General features: G+C 34.8%; 1 protein-coding gene across 2 annotated transcripts in view; it reads right to left on the bottom strand.

Moving 5' to 3' along the window:
* TINAG (tubulointerstitial nephritis antigen) overlaps positions 1 to 16392 on the bottom strand; it is an 80292-nt gene that overhangs the window by 32007 nt on the left and 31893 nt on the right. For both annotated transcript variants that reach the window (XM_069488107.1, XM_069488108.1), the window contains exons 6-9: positions 15902 to 16052; positions 13522 to 13702; positions 11948 to 11993; positions 8448 to 8565 (exon numbers count right to left, since the gene is read on the bottom strand). In XM_069488107.1, coding sequence (XP_069344208.1) covers positions 8448 to 8565; positions 11948 to 11993; positions 13522 to 13702; positions 15902 to 16052 — 496 coding nt within the window. The remainder of the gene's footprint in view (positions 1 to 8447; positions 8566 to 11947; positions 11994 to 13521; positions 13703 to 15901; positions 16053 to 16392) is intronic.

Here is a 16392-nt window from a genome sequence, read left to right as displayed (position 1 = left end):
CCCTGATTTATCAACCAAGTTTATGTAGTGTTATTAATCCTTTGTCTTCATTTCAACAATGTCCACAGCATCTTCACAAGGAGTCGATTCCATCTTAAGAACCCACTTTGCTCACCCATAGAAAGCAAATTCTCATCTGTTCAAATTTTATTATGAGATTGCAGCAATTAAGTCACATCTTCATGTTCCACTTCTAATTCTAGTTTTCTTTCTGTTTCCACCACCTCTGCAGTTACTTCCTCCACAAAAGTCTTAAACCTCTCAAAGTCATCTTTGAAGACTGGAATAAATTTCTTCCAAACTCCTGTTAGTGTTGATACATTGACCTCCTCCCATGAATCATGACCATTCTTAATGGCATCTAGAATGGTGAATCCTTTCCAGAAGGTTTTCAATTTACTTTACCCAGATTCATCAGAGGAATTACTATCTATGGAAACTGTAGCCTTACAAAATGTATTTTTGTAATAATAAGACTTGAAAATCAAAATTACTTCTTGATCCATGGGATACAAAATGGATGCTGTGTTAGCAGGCATTAAACAACATTAATCTCCTTGTGCATTTCTATCAGAGCTCTTTGGTGACTACGTGCATTGTCAATGAGCAGTAATATTTTCAAAGAATTTTTTTTTTGTCTGAGCAGTAGGTCTCAATGGTGAGCTTAAAATAAAATTTGCTGCTATCCAGGCTTTGTTGTTCCATTTATAGAACATAGGCAAAGTAGATATAGCATAAATCTTAAGAGCTGTAGAATTTTTGGAATGCTAAATGAGCACTGGCTTCACCTTCAAGTCATCAGCTGCATTAGCCTCTAAGAAGAGAGTCAACCTGTCCTTTGAAGCTTTGAAGCCAGGCATTGACATCTCCTCTCTAGCTATGAAAGTCCTAAATGGCATCTTATTCCAACAGAAGGCTGTTTTATCAATATTGAAAATCTGTTGTTTAGTGTGGCCAACTTTATCAATGATCTTCACTAGATCTCCTGGATAACTTGCTGCACATTCTATAATCAGTACTTGCTACTTCACCTTGCAGTTTTATGTTATGGAGATGGCTTCCTTCCTTAAACTTCATGAACTAACCTCTACTAGCTTCAAACTTTTCTTCGTTGCCTCTCACAGTTTTCATAGAATTGAAGAATTAGAAGCATTGCTCTGGATTATGTTTTGGCTTAAGGGCATGTTGTGGCTTGTTGGATCTTCTCTATCCAAACCACTCAAAGATTCTCCATATCAGCAATAATGCTTTTTCACTTTCTTATCATTTGTGTGCTCACTATTGTAGCACTTTTAATTTCCTTCAAGATCTTTTCCTTTGTATTCACAACTTGGCTAACTCTTTGGCACAAGAGTCCTAACCTTTGAAATATCTCAGCTTTCTATATGCTTTCCTCACTAAACTTGAGCTTAACCATTTCTAGCTTTTGATGTAAAGTGAGAGATGTATGACTCTTCCTTTTACTTCAACACTTAGAGGTCAATGTCCGAGTATTAACTGGCCTAATTTTAATATTGCTGTATCTCAGGGAATAAGCAGGACTGAAGAAATGGAGAGAGATGTGGGAAGGGCCCATTGGTGACACAGTGGTGACACAGAACACACATGACAGTTATCAATTAAGTTTGCTATCTTATACGGGTGTGGTTTGTGGTGCCCCAGAACAATTACAATAGTTACATCAAAGATCACTGATTTCAGATCACCACAACAGATATAATGACAAAAAATTTCAAAATATAGTGAGAATTACCAAAATGTGACACTGAGACGTGAAGTAAACACATGCTTTAGAAAAATAGCACTGAAGAAATTCCTTGATGAGTGGTCGCCACAAACCTTCAATTTATTAAAAAAACACAAGATCTGCTAAGCACAATAAAGTGAGGTCTGCCTGTATATCTTCAATAAAATTCTGCTCCACAAACAGGGATGACAATATGAAGAAAAGTCAATGTTAATCCCAATTATTTTCATTAGTTTTCTAAAATTTTTACTGCTTCTAGCTCTCGGAGGCCACAGGAAATAAAAAAATAAAATAAAAATTTTACTGCTGAAATTATTCCTTGGAGTTCTTGGAGTGATTACTGAGACCCATATGCAAAAGTAAATGGTATCAATGTGCTACGTTACCTGCTTGAGACTTGGTAGTTAAAGAAAGCTTAAAAAGTTCAGTGAACAGAGACATGGGATAATCTACGATGGGCATGAAGATGTGGAATAGGACCATAATACGAGAACATTAGTGGTATGAAAATCTCAAATACTACATTTTGTTGATTGTAAAACATACCTTTCCCCCACCGCCCATATTTTAACATCTTTAGAACCGGAATCCATCTTACAAATCAATGCAGTTTTTTTAGTTTAATCAGTAATATTTTATTCTTTTTATTTGTATGTGAAATAAGGCCATATTTTAAAAAATATGGCATAATGTATTCAATTGAATGCTTTTATAACTCTAGCATCATAATGGGATGGACAGAGTTTTTGGAAAGAGAAAGAGAGAGGAGTGAAATCAGACTATTAGGAGCAAAGAAAGGCATTCGAAGTTTATATTTACCTACCATAACCCTGTGCAAATATATAACCTTTGTCACATTATACTAGAATCAGTTGTGAATGTACCCACTTCACTCCCTAAACTCCTTAAGAGAAAGACTATGAATTAATTCTCCTTGTATTCCCCAGTGCTGGGCACTTGATAGAAGATCAAATTCATTTGTTCGAGTAAGTTAATTCTAATAGCTTTGTCTTCTACAAAAAGGGAAGCAAACAGAATTTGTTGTGATAAATTTGTTAGGTACTTCTTGGGAGTATATTAAGTTGTCCGATAAGGAACATTAACTTACTTGAGCTATTTGATTGCTTTCTAATTCACTGATGCATTAATTTCCTGAATGTAGTAATTACAAATCAGAAATTGCTAATGGAGAAATGAATTAAAACATACTGCTGTAGGGCACCTAGCAATGCTTAGGTGATTTAAAATATTTGTAAAAAGCAAACATATTCTCTAAAAGTAATTTGCCTAGGAGCAGACTTAGCCTTAAATGTCACATGTGAAGTAAATTCATAAAGATCCCAATTTTCTAGGAGTCTATAAAAGTGAACATAATACTGCAACTGACACATCAAATATGGAAAATATACAAACAATGGCAGAGTGATCGAATGTAACCACATTTGTTTCCTGTTCAAAATGAGTGTAAATGAATATAGAAGAAGAATGAAGAAAACATGCCCAGCATAGCTAAACAGGTGGTAGAGACGATAAACAACCAGTTCTAATAAATCAAGGGAGGCTCCAGGACAATATTCGCATTTTCAGAACTCTCTGAATGATAGGAAAAATTAGATCGATCCCCTAGTATGTGGTGGGAAATGTTTTCCAGGTCAAGAATGTCCCTAGAGTAGGTAAAAATTTGATAATGGAATATCTACGGGAGGAAGTTTAGAAGGAATGGGACTTTTGAACTTATGAGAAATGGAACTAAGGTAGAGCTGAATTTCCAATTAGAATGTTCATTGTAAAGGCATTTTTTTCCCTTTACCTGTCTCAAGAGTCATCAAACAATTCAGAATAGAAAAAGAAATGAAATGAATCAAATTTTAAAACCTCAAAATCGTCTTTCTGTCTTTATGAGTCAAGAAAACAACCCTAATTATAAAACATAACTTTGAGGAATAAGGGAAAAACTCATTGTATGGGGTACTGAAGTAAGAGTGGAGGCTGAGAAACAGTGCTCACCACAAACCTCTCCCTCTACTTCTGAACCTGAATAGGAAAAACTTCCCCTTAAATGTATGTAAGACAGTCTGGAAATACCTCTCAAGATTTTTCTGAGAGCCATGTGCAGGCTCTGGCCACCAGCTGTCAGCCCCTTCCCACCCTACCCATGTGGGGTCAGCTGAAAAAGAAATCACAGTGGAAGTCAGTTGAGTTGACACAGTATAATACCAGCCAATCCCCAGTGGCAAGGGCTAAAACATGGAGCAGAGTGGAATGGAAAAGGAAGGCAAAGAGTAGCATGTAGCAGTAAAGATACCCGCAAAGGATTTATTATAAGTCCCACCAAACTCTGTGAGCTATGAGTGAAGGGCAGACATATTCCCAGTGCAAGAGAAAGAGGTGATTTGGTGAGCCTGTGTCCAACATTTACAAACTTGAATCAATGCTCAGGGAGTGCCTCAGTTCTCTTCTCCAACTTCTCCTTTATTTTTTAACAAATAGCTGCCTCATTTAAAGATGAGTAATAGCAAACAGAAACTAGTTAGTAGTGCATAATATAAACCCCCCAAATAATTTATTCATTGAATAGAAAACCACTAATTGTATTACAGATAAGCACTGTATTAGGTGGCTTTGCTATATTAGTGAATAATACAAAGATAACCTACTGTCATGGAACGTCACTCTAGTAAGGAAGACAGGCAATACACAATCAACATAAAAAGCTAATTAAATTGTACAGTAAGTTCAAAAGTAATAATTGTATAAAAATTTTGCCAAAGCAGAGGGCAAGTAGCAGATTAAATACAGCAGTCAGGGAGACCATACTGAGAAGGTGAGATCTGAGCAGATGCCAGATGAAGGCACAGAAACTACGGAATAGGATATCTGGTAGAAGAGCATTTTAGGCAGATGGAAAGGCCCTGAGGTGTGCATTCCTGAAACATTAAAAAATCACTAGACCCACGAAGAACAAGCTACAGATGAGTAGGAGTTGAGATCAGAAAGTTGACAGGTGTGGAAGTAGGCAAGAAGAGGAACCCTCAGATCACATAGAGTATTTTAAGCCATTGTAAGGACCTTGGTTTTTACTCTGATAGAAGTGAGCAGACATTGTAGGGTTCTGAGGAAAGGAGTGACAAGATCTGACTCATGTTCTAAGAGGAAAATCCTATTTTCTATGTTGAGAATAGACTGTTGATGAGCAAAAGTAAATGCAAGAAGACCTGTTAGAAGCTACTTCAGCAATCCAGGTACAAAATAATGGGTAGTGGTGGCTCATAACCCATTATGAGCAAGGGTAGTAGTAGTTTAGATAGTAAAAATGGTTGGATTCTGGATATAAGTTGATAGAGCCAACAGAGTTTGTGGCATATTGAAAGTGAGTTGTGAGGAGAAGAATAAAGGATGATTCCAAGATTTCCAGCCAAAGCATATGGAAGGATGAAATTACATCAGCTAAAACTGAAAAAGTTGATGCTGTTCAGCAAGTTTACAGTGAAGGATCAGGAGTTCAGTTTTGGAAATGCTAGATTTGAAGCACTTACTTCCTTAATAAAGTATCCAGGTACAGACATTGAGTAGGACATGGAATGGATGAGTCTGGAGTTTAGGAGAGAGATCTGGAATGGAGATATAAATTCAGTGGATGTCAGCTTTTAGATGGTACTTACAGCCAGGAAAAGCTCAGGCACTGATGCGCATACCAGAAAATGAGTGAGAGTAGAAGGAAGAGAAGAACCAAGACCTAAGACTGGGGCACTCCAACATTAAGAAGTATAGAAGCACAGGAAAAGAAAGAAAGAAAAAAAAAAACAGCAAAGAACACAGAAAATTTGCAGCCTGTAAGGGAAAATCAGATGGAAGGAATGGGAAGATCTGGGATCTGACTGATGAATTTAGCAATGTGAAGGCCATTGACAACCTTGAAATAAATAATTTTGGGAAGAGAAACGGGGTCATGAAAAATGATTGGTGCAGTTGAAGAAAGAATGGGAGGATAAGAATTGAAGGAAATGAATACAGGGAAATCTTGCAAGGAGTTTGCTGTAAGGAGTGAATATAAATGGGGTATGGAGGAAGTGGAGTCAAAAGAAAGTTTTTTTTTTCCTTAAAATCTGAGAAATAATAGCATTTTTGTATGTTTGTAGAAATAAAATGGATTACAGGAGATAAAAAGGGAAAATTGCCTCTGCATGATCTTGCATAGTTGAGAGGAGCTGGGGTCTATGATAAAAGAAGAGGGATTTAGATGAGAACGTGGATAGCACAATTATGTAAGAGGTGAGAAGAAAGATTATGAGGGAGTACATGTTGACAGGTGGCACTTGTGTTATCGGGAAGTGTTTTCTGATGGTTTCAATCTTCTCAGTGAAATAGAACACCAGGTTGTCAGCTAAGAACAAGAGGAAGGAGGTATTTGGGATTCAGAGAAAAAGGAAAAGTTTGGGAACAATCACCCAAAGAGTGGGAGAATAAACAGAATACGATTCCAGAATATGATTGCCTGGCAGTATCAGATACCTACCTGAAATTTGTTTTTATAAATTAACATGAAATCAGCATAGTTGCAAGTTTTTTCCATCTATGTTCAGATGCACAGCAGCCGGGCTGATTTGAATTTAACCAGAGTTGAGGTTTTGCCAAGCTAATATGATGCATCAAGCAAGGGACAGAAGAGTTAGGGTACATGAGGGAAAATGATCACAATGATTCACCATGGAATTTAACTAAGGAAGGAAGAGCATGTGGGCACCAAGGAGAAGAGGGACTATTCAATGGTGGTTGCACTGAATGGAATAATTCCTGGAAGCCTGTGAAGAACTGTCAGGGTCAGAGCAGTAGAGGTTGTAGACTGGAAAGAGCAGAAGTGCTAGTCAGAGAATGAAATGCGTAGATTTGAGATTAAATTTCTAAAAAGAATGCAGGAAAAGACAAATTAAGAATACACAGTTCAAAAGGAATTATTCAAGGAAACGGGAGAATTCAGACATAGACTCAAAGAAATCACAGACATGAATTAATTCTCTAAATATAATTCAAAGAAGACTTTAAAAAAAACAACCAAAAGAAGGAAAGAGAAAACATTTAAAAATATTTCAGAGGTGAAAACCATTTGGAGAAGCAACACCAAACAAAATAAAGATTCAGGGATAGATAGGTGGAACAGGGTAGAGAAAATCATACACAACGAGATGATAGAGAACTATAACATAAATGTGATTATAAGAAAGATAATAGGAGATACAGGAAATTCAATGTATTTAAAATAGGTGTTAGGCAGGGACCAAATCTGCAGGTGGCAGATACAGGCCAGTAGATCCTAGGGGTGGAGAAGGGGGTGGGAAGGGACTGCAGGAAAATGCAGCCAACAACTGCAAAGAGCAGCAACTTGAGGCTTTGAGGCATCCACACCTGTGGAGCTGCAACTTTGTTATAAGAACACCTGTCAATCATCTACATCAATCATCTGATAACATCCCATATCTAGGACATATATTAAAAACACTCTAAAATTTGAACAGAGTTTATCTCTAGACAGTGAAAACATATATATATATTCATATACATTTTTCCCTTTTGTAGTTTTTTTGCTATCTGTAGTTTATCATTATCCTACATTAACATGAAATATCATATTTCTAATTCTAAGATGCACATTCCTAAAATAAAGACAAGTCATATAATTAGTGGTATCTTAGATTCAAAGAAATGTGGTAATTTTGTAATAGAAATATTTAAAATAGAAGTAATAGAAGTATTTAAAATAAAGACGGGATGATGATTAAAGAGACTTCACACAATAACTTGTCTACATACCTTAGAATTGACCCAAAGAGCTTTTAAAATCAGGAAAAGAAGGAACAAAGACAGGAACAATTAGTTTTTAGGTGAGGCTGTTTTGTGCAGGCTCAATAAAATTAAGTCAGGAAGGACAAGTTCAACAGGAATGAAGTGATTTACCATATAGGCAAAATAAAAAGAGTGAGTATTTTGAATTAAAAAGACAAAAACAAAAACCCTTTTCTGTAGCATTTCATTTGAGTTGGAGTGAGACATTATGAGACACAGTTTGTAGACTGGGCCATCAGAACAAGAGTAAGGAAGCACTAGGGAAGTAGTCTCATGACCACACTGTCTACTGGAGTAGGGCCTATTTGCGAAATCACTTTTGAAATGCAATGACCAAACACATTTTGAACTTGTTTCTTGTTCTTGCAGGGATAAGTGTATTTTACTTACAAATCTGATTAATTTGATTTCCATAATTCTCACATAAATATAAAATAACCTTACATTGAATTAAAGGTGACTGTACCCTTTCTTCCTGCTTAATCTCTGCCATTTGTAATTCCACGCAAAACCTTTTCCTCAAATCATAATGCACTTTGGATTGTACTCTTGCCTTCATTATGCCATATGTAGAATTTGTTTCAGTAACATATTTTCTTAACATTAGAACAGATTCTTAAAGATATATTCACAAGTAAGGGAGAAACAGGAAATGATCATTTTTCCCAGAATATTGAGTTAGCCTTTTACTGGACTTTAAAATAATGACTAAATAGTGGCCAGATTTAGATAATTTTTCATTTGTATCAGAATCTTTCATACAAAGGGAAATTCTGATATCTAAATGCATTACATATTCTTGGTTTTAGTTTTATTTTCCGAAAGTATTAAATGAAGATTTTTTAAGAAATTGCCTTACCCAACAAGTTTGACCGCATGTGTCCGAAGCTTTCGAAACTTTTCTTCATTTGTGCTGGTAACATGTCTATAAATCCCCATCTTATAATGGAAGAAATCCTCATGGACTTGCATTATGGCTGAAATGAAACCCAATCGTGGCATGTGACAAATGGCATGGTGTTAAAAAATCATCTTTAAAAACCTCCAGAAATTCTCACAGAACAAACAATGGACAAATAACAAGAGTTGAATCTAAGAAAGGATTGTGGAATTCAGCCTAATTTTCTTTCCTACTTAATTTAACCGGTTGCAATATTTTCTTGTTCTCTTATAAAAACAACTTTTAGCTATTTATAATATTATTTAATTATATTAAGTAATATATTATTTAAGTCACTGTGTAGTCTTAGTCAACAGAGGCATTATTACCAGGAATTTGAGCCCATTGCAGCAAAGGCTCACTACCCTTGGTCACCGATTGCTATTTCTCCATGAACTTTATGTTTCATCACAAGCCTCTTAAAACCCCAATTAAGCTAGCGGAGAAGGGTGAGCCCAGCAAATTATGCTTAAGGCAGCTGTCCTTAATCCTTACAAGTAAACACAAACCTATCTTTGATAAATTTGAATAGAAAAGCAAACCCCTGGCAACAGAATACTCTGACAAGATTTCATTGTCCCAGCTCTGGAAAGCTAAAGCAATATTGCATGCCTTGAAAAGTAGAGCTTATATTTTAGAAAGCTCTTCCTCATTCCCTCACCTAGATTGCTTCTCTATTGTGTGCTGCTTTGTTACAGGGCTGGGGCAATTCAGGGTGAAGACTTTAAACTTCTCTTCTAGAAGACATGGATTGAAACATTTTTAATTGAGATTCTATATGTATACCTTGAAAACTGTGTACAATGCTTGTCTGTCTTAGTTTGACATGCATTTTAAATAAAATAGGAACTCAGGTAAGTAGCATTCAATAGATCCTTTAAAAAAGAAAAAGTTTATACTCCAAAGTTAAATACAACTTTTTAAATGTTCCACTTTTTATTTCATTTGTTTGGTGTTCCATACTTTTACTGATGCTGTTCAAATAATCTCAAAAGAGGTTAAATCTTCTTTATCTACTCTAAAACACAATCCCATAGGACTTTAAGAATTTATATATCTCTACTCTATGCAGATCTCTTCTTTTCTTCTCTTTCCATCAACTATACTTATTTTTTAACTCTGTAGATTTTAGAAGAATATGCACAATGTTATTTATTTAGCATTCTATTGCCTTTTACGTTCTTTTGAACTGAGACAGAGGGAAATGCTATATGTTAGGCCAGGCAATAATATAGACAATCATGTTTCATCTACAGCAAGAAGAGTCAACCAGCATTCTATCCATTTATAAAAAATGTGAAGGTATTGCTAGTGGGTTTTCTTTTCTCTAGAACCACTGACTCCTTTAGGTCCTATGATTCAACTTTTCTCTAAGCACCATGAATAAAATATATTATTCATTGCTAAAAAAACACTTCCAACTAAAGAAAAAGGGTGAGAAGCCATCAAAAGTAACTCAAAAGTGGGCTTCTTCCTCCAATTTCTGACACCAAAACAGACTTAATAAACCCACAAACATATAACTATATAAGCTACTATACTACAATTTTACTTTTGGAAAACTGCAGCAACTCATGATACAGAATTATAACATACATGAGGTCAGGATACTTCTGCCTCGATTGTTGCTGTATTTCTTGCTCCTGGCTCAGACTGTCAGGAAGCAGATTCTCAACAAATCTTTGTTAAATGGGTGTTGAATAATTTGCATTTGCATTTTACTGCTTTGAAATTTTCCCTGTTTATTTTTGATTCATTATATAAAATTCATGAGCATCTAAATATGTAGCCATAAAATAAACCTAAGGTGCTCTCGATTTTAAATAATTACGAACAAAACTTTTTTACTAATTTGAAAAAGAGGAAGAGAGAGAGGAAAAAAAGAAACCCTTGAAACAGTAACACAATGATGTGAAGATTCAGAGGGGTTAGTAAATTACTCAAAGTCATTTAAGAAGCAAATTTCAAGGTTGGAATCTTTGAGTGTAGCCTGAGTTCAAATACCTGTGCTCCTTCAGATTTGTCACATAAGCACCACTTAAGGAAGCACACATGGAAATTCTACATGAATTCCTTCCACTCTTATAGCAGCCAACAAACTACATAACTGAAAAGAGGAAAAGAGCTTCTCTTCATTTAATTCAGGTTTTGTGTAAGGTCCTTGGATTTTTTTTAAATTAAATTCAGGACATATTTATTTTAAGTTTTGGTTTTTTAATAAATGCTAAGTGGTGATAATGACGAATGAAAATTCTTCCAACACAATTATTAAAGCTATGATTCCAGCTATATATTGAGCAAACACTGATTAGGTCAGCATTCAGAAAAACAAAAACTGACCAATAGTTCCTTAAGTATATATCAAATGTTTCCAATTTAATTTTGCTTACTTTATATTCCACTGCACTGATATTATAATGTACTTTGGGCCATTCAGTATTCACAACATGAATTTTCATTTTAGGCCTCATTGGATTTGTTCTTTCATACATTTCAAGGCAATGTTTATACAGGAAGTATATTCTGTAAATTCACCCTTATCCATACCATTGTTGCAAAATAAAATTCACTAGATAATGAAAAGAAACTATTAACAGAGACGATATCTTATAAATCAGTCAATGTACAATAAGCCACTGAAGTATTTTATTATTCACTGTTAGTTTACTCTCAACACACTTAAAAAATTGATCAAAATCGAAAGTCTTCCATAAAACACAAAAATTATACTGGCTTATTGATTTATTTTGAGCTAAAAGAAAAAGGAAAGTATCTACTTTGTTTCTAATATTAATCCTCAAATTTTTTCCAATCTATTACCTAATTCATTTAAATTGAAGGTAAGAGAATATGTATGTATGATTCTTAAATATGATTGAATGAATAAAGTGAACTTCATTGCAAATTAATCACTTGATATTTCATGTTTAACTCTCTGTACCTTCGTGATCACTTTAGAAAGACAGCAGACTTTATCAAATGTGTCATTAATATTTTAGAGTTCAATTTATGAATGAGTCTATGTTCTGAAAATAAAATGGCAGTTAATGAAGTTATTAGATGAGCATATCTCCTATAATTGCTCTGATTTTAAAACTGTTGAGCCCTTATGAATACTTTTTAAATTATTTTTTTTGTTTGTTTTTAGAGACAGGATCTCACACTGTCTCTCAGACTGAAATGCAATGGTATAATTATAGCTTACTGCAGCCTTGAACTCCTGGGCTCATGCAATCCTTATGCCTCAGCCTCCCAAATAGACAAGATTACAGGTGTGAGCTCCCACACCGGCCTTGTAACCCTCTGAATACTCTTAAAGCAAAAGTTTTCTTTCTTTTATTAAACTCCTTTTACATGAGCTCCAGGTAACATTTATTAAAGGAATGAATAAAACAAAGCCATATTTCATCCAAGCTTACCTTGAACTGGTCCATTTTGCATGATTTCTTTCATTATCTCAGTTTCCTGGTGGGAAAAATATTAATGAGCATTATCATTGTTATCAGAGCATACTAAACCTATTGGTGGGTATACAATGGTAGGTGTTGTACAACCAATTAGGTGTTATATAATCCAAAGTGATCTCACCATTTGCAATTTACTCTTTAACATGCTTTGAAATAGGCATGTGAAATGCCACATTAATGAAGTTGCTAAAGACAAGATGTACCTATTTGTTTTAATGATTTTTTATCACTAAATAAAAATTTTGGAATGGAGAGAAAAATGTAATAACTTTTTTATGGTAACAAAGAAAAAATAATGACAGTAAATTAAAATCATGTTTAATCAGTGTATGTGACCTCTAATCTTTTCATCATAAGAACTATCCCAAATGACTGTTTAGTGATGTTCCTTGGTAGCTTTAATACAGATATTTCTATGTTGCTTCCCAATGTGTTTCAGCCCTCAGTAAGGAGGCAAGGCATTCATCAATCATTCTTCTACTCACAATGAACACAAAGGGCATCCCAGATACTATAGTAGAAACAAATATTGACCTTTCTTCAAGGTATTTACATTCTGGTGGAATAGAGAGACAACACAATTGTCATTATTATATAATAAGATCTATTATAGAGACAAGCATAAAGTGCCATGCATATAAACAAAGAAAGGGAAATTAATCCTGCCTAGGAATCAAGGCAAACTTCACAGAGAAGATGAAGTTTTGACCTGGGCCTTGACATTCATGTGGCATATGACCAGATGGAAAGGTGGAAGGACCACTGGGGACAGAGGAATTATCACCTAGCTAAATAGAGAAGCATAAAAGAGCATGGTGTATCTGGGGAATAGAGACTAGTCTTCTATATCAGAAGCATTATGGTCAGGTAGAGAGGGTAGATGCTGGCAGGACAGAAGTCTACAAAAGTAGCAGGTCAGAACCAACTCATGAAAGGCCAGTGTGCCATGGTAAGAATACCGGATTATATTCTGGAGATATTTTGGAGCCACTGAAGGTTCAGATTTTCTGAAAATAAGAAGGCCTACGTAACCTGATATGATGGGGTAAAGTTTGCCTAGATTTTAACATGACAAACTGGAATCCAAGGGAATCTTTTCCCTATGATGGTACGTCCTCTTCAACTATTTTGTGGAGTGAGGCAAAGGATTGCTAAAACGAGCCAATATCAGAAAAAAGTCAGTGAAAAAGTATTTTACTTAGCTTTTAATTGTCTAGTTTATATATATACACATACACACACACATACATATACACGTTATAAAACTTAATTTTAAAACCCTATTTCCATGAGCATTTTTTAATTTAAGCCAATACTTTATACCGTTAATATTACAAAGATTAGAAATCATACCCAACCTAAAAGTCTTTAGAGGATACTTTAAGAAAATAACAAATTTATACTTGAAAATGTAACATTTATTTTAGAATATAAGTTTTAAATAGGTTTTTAATAGTTTGAATAACAGCAAAGCTATGCCTGTTTGAGAAAGTCAACCATTATTATTTCTTGCCATTTAGACTTACATTGGAAGAGACTCTGTATGGAGGAGAACACTGGTAGATCCTGTTAGATTTCTCTATGCTGTTGGGACATGGCTTTGTGGCATGTCGTTTTCCCCGCCCATCAGACCTACTTGCCATGGCACATCCATTATTGGTAGCATTTTGGTCCTTGAAGAGTGGGTAGCATGCATGGGATACCAGTCTATGAGGAATAAGCAAAGAAGCAAAAGTAATATTTAGGAAAATGCCATAATATCCTCTCTAAATTCAATTTTATGGAATTAAACATTCTAAATTATTCTGGGTACTTACATGCATAGGTTTCAAAATGTCAGCTGACTCCAACACAGAAGCTCAATAACATTACACTCCTCCCCACCCCCTATTTCTTCATTATAATTTTTTAAATCTTGCTTCAATCCATTTTTAATAAATAATTCTATCTTTAGTATAGATTTGCCTGAAGATGAAAAATGGCCATCAATAAATTCTGTGGTAATATTGTTAACAAGGGAAGGCCTCCTTCAATCTGTATATATACAATGTGGAAGAGTTAAATTTAATAGGGAAAAGACAATGAATTTGATTATTCCCAGATGGCATATCTGATAAATTATATAAATTTTAGAATTAAGGGGTTTTTCTTTTGTTTTGTTGTTTTTTATATTTTTATTGTTATAGATGCCTTCTCATAAGACTCCAATTATTATATGTCTGTGGTTCATAGTACTTTGGGGGAAATAGTATAGTACTAATATAATATTAAAAGTTAATAAAGTAAAAGTTATCAGATGTATATATTACACAAAAGGCAAGGAAATTGATTTTGATTTCTGATTTTGAAACTGAACATAGCAAAGTATAACTTATTTGGCTCCAATTCTAACATAATCCTATTGAACAAAGAGGTAGAGAGTAAGAGAGATAAAATCATGGAATTGGTTTTATAGATATGTAATGCTGAAATGGCCATAGAAGTACCCACTAGGTTTGGTTCAGCAAATGTAGTAGTGTCCAACAAAGTATGAGAATCTGAGAAAGGAATATGATTAAAAACACTCAAACACTTAAAAAAATCTTGCATTAAATATGTTACATTTGCTAAATATTGAGTGCTATGGGCTGAATTGTGTCACTCTAAAATTCATATTTACAGTGAAGCACTAAAACCTAATGCAATGATGTTTGGAAGTGTGCCTTTGGGAAATGAGATTTAAATGAGGTCATGAGGGTTCGGCCATCATGGATAGGATTAGTGCCCTTACAAGAAGAGAAAAAAACACTAGATCTCACTCTCTACCATATGAGGACAGGGCAAGAAGGTGGCCATGTGCAAGCCAGAAAGAGGGCCCTTACCAAGAACCAAAATAGCCAGCATTTTGATCTTGGATTTTTCAGCCTCTGGAACATAAATGTCTGCTGTTTAAGCCACTTAGTCTCTGGTATTTTGTTATGGCAGCCCAAGAAGACCAATACAATGAGATTTAGTTGGGTCTCAAAGATAATTTACATCTTTAAGCTCCTGAATGGCTTTTATCTTTATCATAGTGCAAAACAAAAGCCAATCACACACTACCACACCAGGAAGATATCAGCCCAAGTTGCCCATTTGAAGCACCACTTTATTAGGCAAAACGTATGAAAAAAATTTAAATAATTTATTGTCATCCATCAATATCTGGCACACTCTTCCACAGCATCTAACTTTTCTATAGAAGACCTAGAGCACTGAGTGGATGATGAAGGAACAAGGGAGCAATACACATGCTATACCACTGGTTATCAGCTGCAGTTTCCTTAGCTGCATAACTCAGCTCTTAAATAGATTGGCTCTTACAGTAGACACAAGGATGCTGTGTGAGTACCAGGCTACTTGTAAGGAAATACAACCTGCCATTTTTCATCAAATGGGATGGGGAAAGTTAATGAATGATATTGATGGGTCTGGACAACTATAACTTATTTCTTTATTTTATTCTTTTGATTTTTAGTCTAATTTTATCTGGCATTGTCTATTTATCAACCTGTGTAACTAACAGAAGGGTACAACAGAGATGTCAGCAACATGGATTATTTTATTCCCTCTGTGGGGACTCTGTAGAACCATTTGGCTCAGAACAAGAAGAAGAAAATGTTTACTTGAGTCTTCAAAAGTAAAATTCATATTAATTTAGCTAGAAATGTATATATTCTTCAATAATTGTTTCTAATTGCTTCTAATCTCAATAGATAACAAATGCAGTATATATTTAAATATAGTATATATAGTTATATTTATATAGATGTAGTATATATGTTTCTAAATTTTTTTGTAGAAATTTGGAAATGAATTTTTTTTCCTCATTCTAACCCAAAGCAGCAGCTTAAGAATCCTAGAAACACATTTGGGGCAGCTATTTACCCACGTTTTCTCAGGTACCACCAAGCCGTATCGATGCTTCCACTGTTGCATCCATGACAGTTCCTGGCACAGCAAGAGATCAAATTCTGAGGGGACAGATTGGCTGTGTATCGACCCTCAGACTGAATTGCTATTCGGTCAGCTGCCACACCTGTTTCAAATAGAATGTTGATTAATATTCAAATGGCACATAGCATTTCTAATAATTTACATAGCCCTTATTTTTGAACCTTAAACTAGTCTTCAAAACTGTGTACAATTTAAAATGAAGGCCAGATATCAATGAATATATGTATGTATTCCAGCCAGTTTAACTGTGTCATAATTTCAGTTATAATTTTTGTCCTATTTTGGTATTGCTTCATTGTTTTATTGGCTTCAAGGACTTTCCTAGTTCCTTGTTCCTTTTATGTGCTATATACTTCTGAACTCTTCATTAAGACATATGTCAAGTGAAACTCTTCCACGGCAAGAGCCATATGTTACTTACA

The sequence above is a fragment of the Eulemur rufifrons genome, chromosome 15 (genome assembly GCF_041146395.1).
Source record: "Eulemur rufifrons isolate Redbay chromosome 15, OSU_ERuf_1, whole genome shotgun sequence".
Lineage (NCBI taxonomy): Eukaryota > Metazoa > Chordata > Mammalia > Primates > Lemuridae > Eulemur > Eulemur rufifrons.
This window is presented reverse-complemented; position numbering and strand designations above follow the sequence as displayed.